The 15,845-nt window shown below is 46.5% G+C and overlaps 1 protein-coding gene across 1 annotated transcript in view; it reads right to left on the bottom strand.

The window, feature by feature from the left end:
- Positions 1–13,401, bottom strand: part of ERN1 (endoplasmic reticulum to nucleus signaling 1) — an 83,028-nt gene extending 69,627 nt beyond the window's left edge. Inside the window, exon 1 of the mRNA XM_059996663.1 lies at positions 13,193–13,401. Within this exon, the coding sequence (XP_059852646.1) occupies positions 13,193–13,246 (54 nt within the window). The 5' untranslated portion in view covers positions 13,247–13,401. The remainder of the gene's footprint in view (positions 1–13,192) is intronic.
- Positions 13,402–15,845: the final 2,444 nt, after the last annotated feature.

Below are 15,845 nucleotides of genomic sequence, written 5' to 3'. Positions count from 1 at the left end.
CGCGGGCCTCTCACTGTTGTGGTCTGTCCCGTTGCGGAGCATAGGCTCTGGACGCGCAGGCTCAGCGGCCATGGCTCACGGGCCTAACCGCTCCACGGCATGTGGGATCTTCCCGGACCGGGGCACGAACCCGTGTCCCCTGCATCTCAACCACTGTGCCACCAGGGAGGCCCAACAATGCTGGTTTTGTGGTGAAATGTGGCCTATAGAACAACCTCCAACGCAAGGTCTCTTGCTTTCGAGACCCCTCCTCTGAGCGACTTCTCGGTCCAGACACCACGCACGGGATCACAAAGTCCCCTCGGAAGGAGTGAAGCAGGCCCCCTCCTCTCTTTCTCCTTTCCGGGGGGCTCCCTCTCTGCAGTACCTGCAGTCACTTCCAGGGCTAGTGTTGCTGCAGGCGGCAGAAATCCAGTGGGCACTAACCTCAGGGATCAACGTTTAGTCCCGGATCACAGGCTCACGTTCCTCAGGCAGGTTGGCAAGCACATGCAGTATTTATCAGTCTCTTCCAGGCACTCCCCGGTTCACACTTCTTCCTGTTGACTGACTCTTCTACATCCAACTAACTTGCTGGTTCACCTATTTCAACCCCACCCCACACTGGACTCTTTTCTCCTACAGATACACAGAAAGAAGGGTCCTGTTTTGCATGAGGTGCTGGAGCCTCAAGGCCTATAAGACTCCTGCCTTCAAGGAGTTTACCATCTAGCAGAGAAACAGTGTAATACCGGGGGAAAGACGGCAGGTTCCATGACTCTGCCTTCCAGAAGCTGACCTGGCAGCAAGCCCGGGCCGTGCCCAGAGCAGTTCCTTAAGATTCTGAGCCCACACTTCCCTGCTCAGGCCTTCTGCTCACTCCTTGGCCTATCCTATGCTCATGCAACCCCAAAACCTGCTAATCATCCTTTAAACTCCAAGTTAAGGGAATTCTCTGGAGGTCCAGTGGTTAGGACTCTGCGCTTTCACCGTTGAGGGCGCGGGTTTGTTCCCTGGTTGGTGAACTAAAAATCCCACATGCTGCGTGGCACAGCCAAAAAAAAAAACAAAAAAACTTAAACTCCAAGTAAAAAAACCCCAAGGTATCCCCACGAGCCTGGCACATGCTCAACAGATGTTTTTTGGACCAGGGAAGCTGAAAGACAATGAGACAGGCCACAGGAATATGTGTCCTGGTTTGGGCTCTGAGCAAGTCATTAAACTTCTCTGGGCATCAGTTTCTGATTCTATAAAGTAAGAAGACTGGGTTAGGGACTTCCCTGGTGGCACAGTGGTTAAGAATCCGCCTGCCAATGCAGGGGACACGGGTTTGAGCCCTGGTCCGGGAAGATCCCACATGCCGCAGAGCAACTAAGCCTGTGCGCCACAACTACTGAGCCCGCGCTCTAGAGCCCGTGAGCCACAACTACTGAGCCCATGTGCCACAACTACTGAAGCCCGTGCGCCTAGAAGCCCGTGCTCTACAACAAGAGAAGCCACCGCGATGAGAAGCCTGCACACCGCAACGAAGAGTAGCCCATGCTCGCCGCAACTAGAGAACGCTGGCGCGTAGCAACGAAGACCCAATGCAGCCAAAAATAAATAAATAAATAAATTTATTAAAAAAAAAAAAGAAGACTGGGTTGGATGTGCCCTGTAGCTCAGAAGCATGACGATCCATGGCTTAGCAGGCCCTCACCTCTCCTCACGCTTTACTGTAGATTCTTCTGGCCTCCAACCAATCAAAACGTGCTCAAAACCCACATGAGAATGAGAGTTTAGAAGTCTTGATGCCTTTGAACACAGTCATGCCCGATCCTGGTCTTTCAACATCCCAGTGTCCCCACTCATCTTTAACTATTGCAACACTGGAAATTAGTCATAATCTGATTCACTTTAAGGTTCAGGGTGGGGGAAAAGAAACACCATAGAAATCGACTAATGTTATTCAGGAGGACGTGGGTGACTCTCAAGTACATGTACTTGCCATAGACTCTAAAGCCAACCACCTCCTAAACCAAAAGGGAGATCTCTGTTCTTCTCCAAACCACAAATCGGGTAAGTGATTAAACTCCCCCCACCCCGCCCCCCTCACCAAAAGCCCCAGAGACTTCCAAATACTGAACCATCAGATAAGGATGACATAGGGTTGGTTTTAGAAGCAGCTGTGGTTTGGTCCCCTGTTCGAGTACCAAAACTACAGATAAACTTGTTCTTAATCTCTCTGTGTAAAGAAAACCGTTTTCTTCTTTGCAAAACCAGACCACAGCAAGTGGAAAATGAACTCTTAACAGAATGACTGGATGAGGTCACTGGATTGTTCAGAGGGAGGCGGTGCCTTCGAGGGCAGATGCCCTAAACCTGGCTTTATGCCTTTCTTGCAGTACTTGAATTTATCTGGAGATCTTATAAATACTTCCACAATAGAAAAAAACTATTTAATTTTGTTTGTAAAAGTTTTATATATATATATATATATATATATATATATATATATATGTACTTCCCTGGTAGTCCAGCGGTTAAGAATCTGCCTTGCAATACAGGGGATGCGGGTTTGATCCCTGGTCGGGGAACTAAGATCCCACAAGCCGTGTGGGGCGGCCAAGGAAAGAGGCTGACTTCAAAGGGTGACCTTCCAGTTCTACGAACCTTTGTCAACATGGTTCCAGCAGAGTTTAGATCTGGTCCAGCCCAGTCCATGTGAGTTTTAGAAGTGAGTTTCCTCTTTTTTCTAAACCAGCTCTTAGGATTCTTTGAGTCATAACCGAGGTGCAGCGGCTGAAACGGGGACCGGCCGTCTCCTGCAGGGCCTTCTGCAGTGCGGCCTTCCAACGGTGCACCTGCAGTAAAAACCCTGCAGGCTGCGATGCCGGTGACCGTCCAGATACCCAGGTCTCACACAGAAAGGGGAAGGAGAGCATCACAAGCTGGACCCTCCGGCGACCTGCTTCCAACGTACATATTCTCATCCTGATAAGAAATCCCCTTTTTGTTTATATGCTTCGTTCTTGTACTTTAACTGTCCAACTTACTCCTTCCACAAATTTCTCCCATACCCACTCCCCTTAGCTACTTCACTCTGGCTAGAGAAGGCTCTTTTCAAACTTGAAGGATGATTTGACCCACCAGGGTATGTGAAGGAACCTGGAAAAGTATTGTTTGGATTCCTTAGGCCTCCTAATGCATGGAGAAGGCAAAAATAATAAATAAGCATAAGTGGAACTTTAAATAATTCCAAACATCTTATAATTCAGTAACTAAGCGTATTTGAGTTTAAGGTCAGTTATCAGTTAAAGCTGATTTTTTAAAAAAGCAAATTCAGTAGTTAGTACTCAAAAACACATACATATCCATCTGTCTGGAATTACTTGTTCTTTAAAAGTTGGGCAACATAGTATACTAGAAGACACATAATGCTAGGTTCTCTATTTCTAGTTCTGCCACTAACTAGAAGAATGTATCCGTCCTAACTTCTCCGGAAAAAAAGCCAAAGGCTGGCTCTGGTTTCGTCCAGGGCTCTGTGACATCACAGGGCACAGGTGGACACAATGGCTGTGTCCAGGACAAAGGAATAGGACTTACTTGATGGCCTCAACCTGGCTGCATGTTAGAATCATCTGGGGTTTAAAAATTTTTTTTTCTTTTTTAAAGAAAGGATGCCGACCTCCACTCCTAGAGATTCTGATTTCATTCAGCTGAGGTGGGACCTTGGCATAGGGTATTTTAAAAGGTCCGCAGGTGACTCAGTCAGCCGGGGTGGAGAAGCACCGCCTCAAGTAACACATTCCCGGTTGCAGCTGTGGCCTCCCAGACAGGTGTTTCTCTCTCTCCTGGAGGCCCCTCAGGAATCACGGGTCATTTGCTTTAAGAGGAAGGAGATCTGACTTAGTTTGGTCAACAAAGTCCTCTGACCCAACCGGAGATCAATGACAATGTCAGGTTCGAGGGATCTGACGGCACTATTTGTTCAGATAATGTACAAAAAAAATCCGGTTTCCATGACAAACATTCCCGCAGCCTGGACAAACAATGATTCCCTCATCTGAAATAGACAGGGAAAATAATCCACTGAGGGAAGGGGTGGTTTTGAATGATAATTATAAATTAGCCTACTAACTAGGGAAATCATGTTTAATACAGAAGAGGACAACCCTGGATCAAGGTTCATTTTTTAATAGTGAAACATCATGCTGAGTAAAAAATGAAGCTGCCTTGGAATAATCACAGACCATTTATCTCCTGGGGTCTGGCGGTGGGAAAATTAATCTCATGACTGATATGAGGAGCCTATCAAGAGAGCACCACACACTGGGGGTCATGTCCACCCAAGCAAGTATCCAGGAAACCCTCTCATTGTGTAGAAAGAAACGCTGTTGATAAGATCTCACTAAAGAATACAGATTACAGCTAAAGCAACATTTTCCTTATCCCCCGGCAAATCCACAGCCCACGTCGCCTGATGATAAAAGAGCTCCTTGTCTTATTGGTCTTCAAGAGCCTCAAAGAGAAATTCAATCAATACTTGCTGAGTACTACAGGGGGTACGAGGACCGACTCACCGTGCTAAATGCCAGAGAGGATGCAAAGGTAAGCAAAACACAGTCCCTGCCCTCTAGGACAAACCAGCAAGAGAAGTGCACCATCCCCATGCAGGGCACTTTCCTGGCCTCCTTCTCTCTCCCTCACTACCCTCTCCTGAGACCCACCTGAGCTAACTGAGGTCCCTCTATTGTGGCCCAAGGGCCAAGGCTACTCTCTCTCCTGTCATCATATACCCACTTCCTGGTGCCAGCACTTGGTGGGAGGTGGGGCCTCTGCAAAGGCGAACACCCCAGACCCGGCCTGATCATTAAAGAGTTCTATCTTTTCAGGATCCCTTGTCGAAGGCTGTGACTGCAGTATGGAAAAGAAACTTTGGTTAAAGGCTTCGAAGACATGAACTTTCGGTTTTACTATTCCAGAAACATTTCGGAGCAAGATCTTACTGAAAAACATGCACCTGCTTGGATATTATTAGACCTCAAGCAAAGAAAAGAGCTTAAACTGAGAACTTGGTGTAAGGGCCTCTTAACCTGCATTCTCCCCGTGACTGCCGGATTCGGTTGATATCCCTGATGGAGATGCTCAGGGTAAAGCAGTATTTCCATCCCAAATCTGCATCTTTCTCTGACTGAAACAAAGGGTAAGAGGCTGCGACTCTCCTGGAAGGAACAATGCTCGTCTGAGCATTTCCCCAAGCTTACAGGAACGCCTACTTTCTTCTCTTCTGGTCCTTCCCTAGATCCCATCTCTCCCTGTAACATGGCTTGGCCACCTCCTCAGGTGTGACTGGGGTATCTGGACTTATTTGTTCTAACAGATGTACCAGGACATAAGCACTGCAGGGGCTGCTCTTCAAAGGGAAGCGGAAGGATCAGATTCAGGGCTCAGTTCTGCCACTGGTGCATGACCATGGACAGGTCACCGGCACTGTCTGGCCTCAGCTTCCTCATCTCTGTGCTCTGGGAACACAGCAGAGCAGTGACTGTTCAACTTGCGAGGGCAGGGTGATGCCTGAGTGAGGGTGGTACGTGCCCCAAAATACCACCTTTGAAGGTTCTAACCTGCTCGCACTGTGGTCATGCATCCCATTCCTTATGTGGGGGTGGGGTGGGGAAAATATTAAGACTTATTGGTCTAAACCAGCAAGATCCCTTCTAGGAGTCTAACGTACTCTGACGGGAAGCTAAACATTTATCCATACATGTTCCCACTGCTCACAATACATCTGGAATGTTTTGGAAATTACCTTCAAAGAACATACTTTTGAATCCGCTAAGTGGTAGAAAGTCTCTCACTGGTTTTTAGAAACAACCAAGAATCCAAGTGGCCTCGATAAAGTGTGCAGTCAAGCTGGGTAATAACAGTGTTGGTCAAAACTTCAGTGTGGACCACGTCAAAGTTATATTCAAGCAGAGACCAGAAGGAATTGTGTAAGGATAATAGGCTTAATAATAAATATTTGCCTTTTTAGGGCTCTTTTATTCATTTTAACGTTGAATTATTAAATGAAGTTTAAAAAAAAGTTAAAAAAAAAAAAGACTAATTTGTTTGACATGAACATTGACCCTGAAGGGGTTATTATTTTGAAAGAGACAACATTCTTTTGGATGAGTACGTCCAGGTACGTTTGTGGGAAAAACAAAACAAGACGCCAACAAATATTTTACTTTATTGTCAAGTGGTATGTTCATTTTGCTAGGAAAATCAGCTGTATGGACAAGCTATATGTTTTAAGAACTATGGCTTCCGAAAGAGACAAACAATGCATCAACTTTTGATTTATGAACAGTCTTGAGTCAAAATTTTAAATGGCCTCATAACCAACTATCAAAAGAATCTTGGGAATTCCCTGGCAGTCCAGTGGTCAGGACTCAGTGCTTTCACTGCCGTGGTCCAGGTTCAGCCCCTGGTCAGGGAACTAAGATCCTGCAACCTGCGTGGCACGGCCAAAATAATAATAATCTTTTCTGCAGGGGGTGGGCTACCCTCAAAACCAAACACAGAATTATCCCAAGGTATTTCAGAGTGCTCATGGGAGCCACATCTGCTAGAAAGCTGATCTGAAACCACTGCAGACCAAAGGACCCTGCATGCAAACAAGCTATTAACAAATCAGAATAAAACATTTTCTCAATAGCTTTTAGGTACATAGGGTGTCATAAAGAAACTGTTGTGGTTATTCAGGTCTTCAAAATATAAGCAAAATAAAACCTAAACATTCCACTTTCAGACTTAAAATCCACCCTGCTAAAAGAAAACAGCTTACTTTAAAGTGGCTATCATGAAACCAATTTAAGGTTAGTTCTGTGCTTTTTAAAACATCTAATATTGCTTGGGGGCTGGAGGAGGGGACTGTAAAAGAGTACATATGACAAGCAAATTCCAGTTCTAGGAATTTATCCCAAGGAAATAATTAAGCAGTTAAGAAGGGCTCAAGAGTTTAGCAGTAAGGTTTATCACAATTGTTTATAGTAATGAAAATTAAAAACAGCCTCAATATTTAAATGGTTGAATGGTCAAATTACAGTATACTCTTTCACAGAAGTATCACACAGCCAGTGAGAATAATGTTGTAGAATTAAATTTACTGACACAGAAAGATCCATGTTATATTCCAGTTTGGGGAAGAAAAACATTATCTCTGCAAATATGTGCACATAAAAATTGTCTAGAAGGACATATATCAAGATATGAGGGCTTCCCTGGTGGCTCAGCGGTTAAGAATCCGCCTGCCAATGCAGGGGACATGGGTTCGAGCCCTGGTCGAGGAAGATCCCACATGCTGCGGAGCAACTAAGCCCTTGTGCCACAACTACTGAGCCTGTGCTCTAGCGCCCGTGTTCTGCAACAAGAGAAGCCACCGCAATAAGAAGCCCGCTCACCGCAATGAAGAGTAGCCCCCCCTCGCCACAACTAGAGAAAGCCCGCGCGCAGCAACGAAGACCCAACGCAGCCAAGAATTAAAAAAAAAAAAAAGATATGAGTAGACTAGTCATCAGAGAAATGCAAACCAAAACTAAGGAGTTACAACTTCACCACCACTAGGATAACTATAATAAAAAAGACAGATAATATCAAGTGTTGGGCATCTTTATGTCAGAGCTAAGATTTATATGTTAGACTGTTACAAGACAATAAAACTAACTTGACTTTAAAAATATATATATGTCAAGTGTTGGGGAGGATGTAGAGAAATTGGAACCCTCCTACACTGCGGGTGGGAATGTAAAATAGTGCAGCTGCTTTGGAAAAGTTTGCTAGTTCCTCAAAAGGTTAGACAGAGGGTTACCGCATGACCCAGAAATCCCACTCTTGGGTATATACCCAAGAAAAATGAAAATCCATGGCCATTCAAAAATCTGTACCCAAATGTTCACAGCAGCATTATTCATAACAGCCAAAAAGGGGAAACTCTAATGTCCATCAGATGAAGAACGGATGAACAAAATGTGGTATATCCACATGATGGAATATTTATTCATCAATAAAAAGGAACAAAGCACCGATACAGGCTACAACATGGATGAACCTTGAAAACATTACGCTAAGTGAAAGAAGCCAGACACGAAAGACCACATGTAGCATGATTTCATTTATATGTAATGTCCAGAACAGGCAAATCTACAGAGACAAATGTAGATCAGTGGTTACCAGGGGCTGGGAGGTTTGTGGGAAATGGGGAGTGACAGCTAATGGGTATGGAGCTTCTTTTGGGGATGACGAAAATATCATAAAATTGATAGTGGTGGTGGTTGCACAATTCTGTGAATATACTAAAAGTCATTGAACTGTATATTTTAAATGGGTGAATTGTATGCTATGTGAATTATAGCTCAATAAAGCTGTTAATAGAGGTAATGTTTGGGTAATAGAATTATAGATATGTTGTGCGTTTTAAAAAAATTTAGACTATCTATTCTTTCTTTTTTCTTTATTACGACAAATATGATAATACTCTGAGAGATTTATTTTCAAATCTTCCCATGTTATCCTACAGAAAACACCAAACACACAAAAGATTTGAAGAAAAGGAAATCACCTTTCTTATAATAGTGGAAAAATTGGAAAGAACCCATATGACCCCAGTAGGGTGATCACCAGGCAAAGCATGGCTTATTACCACATCAACCCTGCTCAGCTAGGACCCCAGTCCCTAACCTGGTTCTGGGCACAGAAGGCTCAAATGCTTTCTGAGTGGATGACGGTTTACTAAGGTGCTACTGAAAGTGACAAATGCAATGGTGCACTCAGAACATTTCCTAACAGGTCACAGGAGACATTCTGTGAAAAAAAAAAAAACTGAACAAAAATACAGAACACAGGGACTTCCCTAGTGGCGCAGTGGTTAAGAATCCGCCTGCCAATGCAGGGGACATGGGTTCGAGCCCTTGTCCGGGAAGATCCCACGTGCCACGCAGCAACTAAGCCCCCGTGCGCCACAACTACTGAGCCTGTGCTCTAGAGCCCGTGAGCCACAGCTACCGAGCCCGTGAGCCACAGCTACTGAGCCCGCGAGCCACAGCTACTGAGCCCACGTGCCACAACTACTGAAGCCCGCGTGCCACAACTACTGAAGCCCACCGCGCCTAGAGCCTGTGCTCCACAATAAGAGAAGCCACCGCAGTGAGAAGCCTGCGTGCAGCAACAAAGAGTAGCCCCCACTCCCCGCAACTAGAGAAAGCCCGCACACAGCAACGAAGACCCAACACAGACAAAAAATATTTTTAAATAAATAATTAAATAAATAAAATATATACAGAACACATTTTTACACTGTTCGACTTGCTGTGTCTTTGTACATGAAGATCATAAGATAATCAGAAGTGATGCAGAGACTGTGTAAAAGGAACTTAAAATTTTTAAAAGTCATGTAAGCAAGGACCTTGGGATTTTTTGTTTGTTTTTGTATGGTATCTAGTGGGGGGGGGGGCACACTTTAAGTTCTACTTTTCCCAGTCCGTATGTGGTCTGGTGCACTCACTCATTTAAATATCTCTGAGCATGTGTTGCTCTGAGGCAGCAAAGTCTGAAACCAAACATGGGATATAGGTAAAGATAGGAAAAAAAAAATCCCCAGCCCCTGGGAAATATAGCCAACCAGCATGTTTATTATTCACAGACTATGATTCACTGTCCCTATTTTTTAAGCCAGCCTCATACTCTAATCATATTGCTAGGTTACAGGCCCCGAGTTATGAGTGCATAATAAAAACAGAATCCATCAAAATGATACATTAGGCTTTTCTCCCCTATATCATCTCTTTAGGGAGAACATCTGATCATTATAAAACATCCACAATATTAAGCCTAAGGATTACTGTGGATTCCCCAAACCAAAGAGGTTTCCAATGAAAATGAAATAGTTATCCAATGATTCTTCAACCTGAAGAATGGAGACGCCATCGGAGGCATGCAAATAACTATAACCCCCAGGCCCATGCAGATGGCACTGTTCTGCTCAGACATGAAGAAACCTTTACATAGCTCACTGGTTTTATATTCGGGAATATGGTCTACCGTCGAACGTTCTCAAGAATCACTCTCATACACATTTTCTCTTGTGCTCTTAGAAGCCACACGACTGCGGAGAGCCTCCTGGGCAGGCAAGTTAATGAAACAAAACAAACGCACGTGCACAACTACAGTCTAATTTCAGGATCAGCAGTCCTGAGAACATGAGCTTCATGAAACTCCCTCCTCACTCTCCTCGTGGCAGCAGTATTAATACTCGATGCCTCCTATGAGGATAATTCATGCAGGTGATAACTATCAGAATAAATGATAAGCAAGGCCATTGCTAGTTAAGACTCATGTCTCCGTGTGTTTTTGTGCACACGTGATCTGCAATTCTCCGTGAAGTTGTTTATCCCCCTCTAAAACCAAAACATCGGCTGAATAAAAGAAATTGCATATCCTCTCCCTGAAGAAAGTACCCTGCCTCACGTGCCACAGATCTCTTTGGTACTTGAGAGAAGTGACACCCAAACACTGTACAATGAGGACCACAGGGCAGCAATGATGCAACACAAACCAACATTAGGCACAAGATCCAGGTCCAGGAAGGAGGCGAAAAACTCACTGACTGAATAAGCACCTTCTGGATTAAAAAAAGACACAGCCCTGAGTGCTTAGTAACACCGATATAACTGCATTTTGGATCCGGTAGCCTGGAGTCTCAGCTTGCAGGTGAGTCAAGGTCTGGCTCAGACACACACTGAAGGAAAATCACAATACTGCCTCCTCTGCACTAGTTACTTCATCAATCAAAAAGAAACAGCATCAAAAAATATTCCTTGCTCAGGCATAGTATAACACTGAAAAATGATGACTTAGAGTAAAAAACACCTTTGGGGGGTGGCAAGGAGAATTTACATTACCTATGATGAGCCAGATCCCTTCACACCTGTTAGTGTGTTAGCTGTCCCCATTTCACAGATCAGGAAACAGAGTCTCTAAGACTCTGAGGACACAGCTACCAAGGGACCAGAAAGCACTCAGGTTTGTCTGATTTTACAGCCAGTACATTCTGCACAACATCACTGCTGCCTAGTTTAACTGCAAACTCGGCAATGCATTTCATTTAGAATTTTAAAATAATACTTCCCACTATGTTTGGGGATCGAAGTTTCTACTGGTAGGTAATTCTGGGAATGAAATTCTGACCTTTGCCCTTAAAAGCAGTTACACTAAAACATAACCTTTTGATAAGGGTTGGACTCTTTTACCATGAACTCTGAAAAGTTTGGATTTCTAAATACAATTTGGAAATATTTACATGAAGCGAAACTATAGTCCCAACTAAGGCTAAATAGTTATTTTTGGTTCTTTAGCCAAAGTTGTTCAATAACTAAAACACTAGACTCCAGTGACAGAATAGCACACGAAAAGATGTGGCAAAGAAAACAATATGCACAAGGCTCTGATGATATGAAATGACTGATTTCCATTTCATACATTTTGGTCACTCTCTTTACACTCTTATTTGTGGACAGATGCCAGGCAGCAGTTAACCAATCCAAGATGAAATGTTCAAGTTCAAAACCTGACCCCAGTTTTGAAAGTGTATTTTTAAAAAATTCAATCAGAAGGAAAACTTAACTGACATGAGTTTTATTGGGAAGTGTGCACAAATTTTCCTTTAAAAAAAACCCCAGGATTTCCCTGGTGGCACAGTGGTTAAGAATCCGCCTGCCAATGGAGGGGACACGGGTTCGAGCCCTGGTCCAGGAAAATCCCACATGCCGCGGAGTAACTAAGCCCATGCGCCACAACTACTGAGCTTGCACTCTAGAGCCCACGAGCCAAAACTACTGAGCCCACGTGCCACAACTACTGAAGCCCAGGCGCCTAGAGCCCGTGCTCTGCAATAAAGAGAAGCCACCCCAATGAGAAACCTGTGCACTGCAACAAGGAGTAGCCCCCGCTCGCTGCAACTAGAGAGAGCCTGGGTGCAGGAGCAAAGACCCAAAGTAGCCAAAAATAAATTAATAAATTAATTTAAATAAATAACTCTGAATTTGAAAAAGGTGGCCTCGTATTACTTCAGCTGTTTCCAAATTCTTGTTACCCCAAGAGCACGGACTATTATTTACCTAAAATGCATAACCTCCAAAGAGTTCATGCTGTGGCACTCAGGTATACACATGTCAATTCTCCACCTGGACACCTGGTACCTGATACACCATATTAAAAAGTACACAGTGGAGGTCATTAAACAGAACCTGCTCCAATGCACCATACCCACATCCTGAACAATACGTTTTCTTTCTTTTTTTTTTTTTTTAAAAACAACACTCACTAATTTAGGTTCTTCCAACCAGAAGGGGAAAAAAAGCCATGTCTGTCCACAAAATGTCCTCCCAGCCACGGTGCCCGAATCCACAGCCTGAGTGAAGGCCTGAAAGTTAAATAAATGTAAACCAGGCTCTTCTCTCCAGAAAAAGATGAAAAGACTTTTTGGACAGCCCCACGGTGCTCTCCCGTGAGGAGACAGTCTTTCGTTTAAAGTTTCGAAGCGGCTTCACTGCTGTCCCATATGGGGTCTTGAAAACAAGAGTACCATTCCCACCGCTTAACCTGCTTAACGATGTCTTGCTGCCCGAAAGGAAGCCCGCTGTCTCCAATGCCAAGAGACCTGCAAGGCAGGTAAGCGGAATCAAGCTCTAGGGTAAGAACGCTTACCCACTTCCAGTGGCATTCGTTTCCCAAAGTTCTCGCATTTTGAAAAGTTCAAGCTAAGATTACAAACGCAAGACATTCCCTTCTCCTTGGTTACAGGGCCCTTTCTGCCCTTCCTCCGCGGCCACCGCCAGGCCGAGTTGGCGCCCACCGGCGGGAAGGGTCCGGCAGGTGGGGCGGCCTCCCAAGGGCCCGGGGCCTTCTGGAGACCCCAAGGTGCCGCTAGGACGACACAAAGTTGCGCCGGAGAGCACACGGCCGGGTAGGCGCTGCTCGTGACAGCCGCGCTGGCCCGCGAGGCCCCTGGGTGGCGGACGCCTCGGCGGGGCCGGCCGTGGCCGCCACTCCGGCCGGTCAGGAAGCCGCCACTCCCCTCCAGGCGCCGTCTCCGCCCGGGCGCACGGAACCTGGGGCCGCCGCCGCCGCGCTCCCGGCTCAGACCCCGGCCCGTCCCGCGCCGTTCCCCACTCCAACCTTCCCGGTCACTCACCCGGAGGCTGGTCAGCAGCAACGCCAGCAGCAGCAGCTGCAGTCGGGCAGGCATGGCGAGGACTCGGCCCTGACTCCTGACCGGTCCGGCCGGCTCCAGGGGGGCGGTGCGGGCGTGCAGAGGACGGGGCGTGGGCGCCGCGACAACAGTGCGGCGACGGCCGGGACTCCGCAGACGCAGAGCTATCTAGGCGGTGGTGGCACCCCCATTCCCGGCCCTATAAGTGCCGGGCGCCGGCGCTTCTTCCGGTCGGGGCGGGGCAGGAGGCGGGGCCGGCCTAGGGGCGGGTCTGGGATCGGGCGGGGCTCAGGCTTGGGGGCGCGCTGGGGTTGGCCTGGGCGGGGCTGTCGCTGGAGGGGCGGGGTTGTAGGCGGTGCCAAAGGCAGCTTGGGCCTCCGGCTGGCCTTGAGTGCCCCGGCCGCGGCGGCAGGAGAAGAGCACCAGGCTTCTGCGTCGGGCATCTAGGGACGCTGAGTGATCGAGGCAAAGAGCTTGCCTGAGGGCAAGGGGAGACCGGCAACCCCGCCACACGGGCGCATTCCCTGCCCCAGGCGGTCCCAGTGATCCCGCTGAGAGATCCGCTGCGTCAGACTTGATCAGGAAAGGCCAGGAGACAGCCGGTGCCGAGTGTCCAGAGTCCCCGCTCCATCTTCCCGCCGTAGTGGGATCGTCAGCGACCTCCGGAGTGAGGGTCGGCAGCTGGCAGGGGATTCCTGCAACCCGGCGCTTCTGCCCTGCGCGCGGCTATTGCCGAGTTCGCAGCCCTGGGGTCCTCCAGCTGCGCCTCAGTTAGTCCAAACGTCCCTTTCTTTGTCCTCAGGAATTCCCCTCAAATCATGTCCACAGCCAACAGTTCCCTTTGGAATAACCACGGCCAAATCATTCGCCAAAAATTACAAGCAAAGAAGGAAACCATTTCAGCTGCTGGTGTCATGTGTGTTTATGTGGCATTTGTAGGTGTGACCTCGTGAAGCTTGACATGTGTCCCAACTCACCGGAGGGAGTGGGTTTGTTGAGGACTCATACAAGGTCCTTTTGAAGGTTGTGGGCTATTAACCTGATGTAAAGAGCCCCGCAGCTGTTTGGTCACTGTCCCATGCTGCCCTCCACTTTGATGGAAGCCTCTCTCCAGAGGACATTTGTAACAAGACAGAATAAACTAAGGTTCAGAGCACAACATTTCCATATTCTAGGAGAAAAGGAAAAAAAGGATGGCAGCTTCTCTAATTTTTTTAAAATTAATTAATTTTATTTTTGGCTGCCTTGGGTCTTTGTCACTGCCCGCCTGCTTTCTCTAGTTGTGGCGAGCAGGGGCTACTCTTCGTTGCAGTGCGCGGGCTTCTCATTGCAGTGGCTTCTCTTGCTGCGGGAGCACGGACTCTAGGCGCATGGGCTTCAGTAGTTGTGGCTTGCAGGCTCTAGAGCACAGGCTCAGTGGTTGTGGCCCACGGGCTTAGTTGCTCCGCGGCATGTAGGATCTTCCTGGCCCAGGGCTCCAACCCGGGTGCCCTGCATTGACAGGCGGATTCTTAACCACTGCACCACCAGGGAAGCCCTCTAATTTTTCTTGACTTGCTTGTATGACAGCCTAAGATTTTTCAGGGTTTGGGGGAAAGGAGTAAGCAATGCTAGAGAAATAAAGAAGTAGGGACTGTATTCAATATCTTGTAATCACCTATAAGGGAAAAGAATCTGAAAAAGAATATATATATATATATGAATAATTTTCTGTACACCTGAAACTAACACAACATTGTAAAATCAACTATACTTCAATAAAAAAATAATATAATAAAAAAAAAAAAGTAGTGGGGGACTGACCAGATGTCTGACCTGGGTGCATGTGAGTCAATCCTATCCCACTAGAGCAGACAGAAATGCTCATGGTAAACCAAATCCCATCAACAAAGTTCCCCATTCCCAACCTCATATGCCTGAATCACAGTCAAGGGACTAAACCCTTGCTGGAGAATCCAACACATCTAAGAGTAGGACAAATCTTGGTAACTGTGAAAGCAGTAGACACATTTTGAAAAGTGTTATCTGCATGTATAAATGCAAACGGAGAGGTTTGAGATTGGCGAGGGATGTGCAGAAACACAAGCTCCGTCACTCCTGACCAGTGTGGCCAGGTGTCCAGGGAGGCGCCCACAGAAAGTGGGAGGAGCTCTTTAATGATTATCTGTCCAGCATGCAAGCTGACAACAGGATCTGTAAGACCACAGGGTTGAGTTAAAAGAGAAGCCTGATCAGAAAATGCTTTCACATGCCTTCTCTGGTGCTTTTTCTCCGACAGAGTGACTCTAGGAGGGGAACTTTCTGTGCTGGAACTCTGGCGGCCCTTTTACAATTCAAAATGTCACTGTGACCCTGTAAGCACAGCAGATAAAACACAAAGGGGAATGCTTACCTCAATCTGACTCATAAATCAGTTTTAAAGATCCAATAAAGAAAAAAAAATCCGTTCCAAGGGGACTGGACCAGGTTGGTATATTTATCTTGTACTCATCTGGACCAAATCTCCAGGCCATAACTGCACTGTTATAGGTTCTCAGAATTTCTTATGCACCAGTTAGGTTACTCTTATGCTTAATCAGACAGGCACATGTCTTGTGCCTGTCTCCATTTGATTGGCAACTCACACTGATAAGTT

This window comes from Delphinus delphis, chromosome 19 (assembly GCF_949987515.2).
Source record: "Delphinus delphis chromosome 19, mDelDel1.2, whole genome shotgun sequence".
NCBI lineage: Eukaryota > Metazoa > Chordata > Mammalia > Artiodactyla > Delphinidae > Delphinus > Delphinus delphis.
The sequence above is the reverse complement of the archived record's forward strand: the minus strand, read 5'-3'. Positions and strand labels throughout refer to the sequence as shown.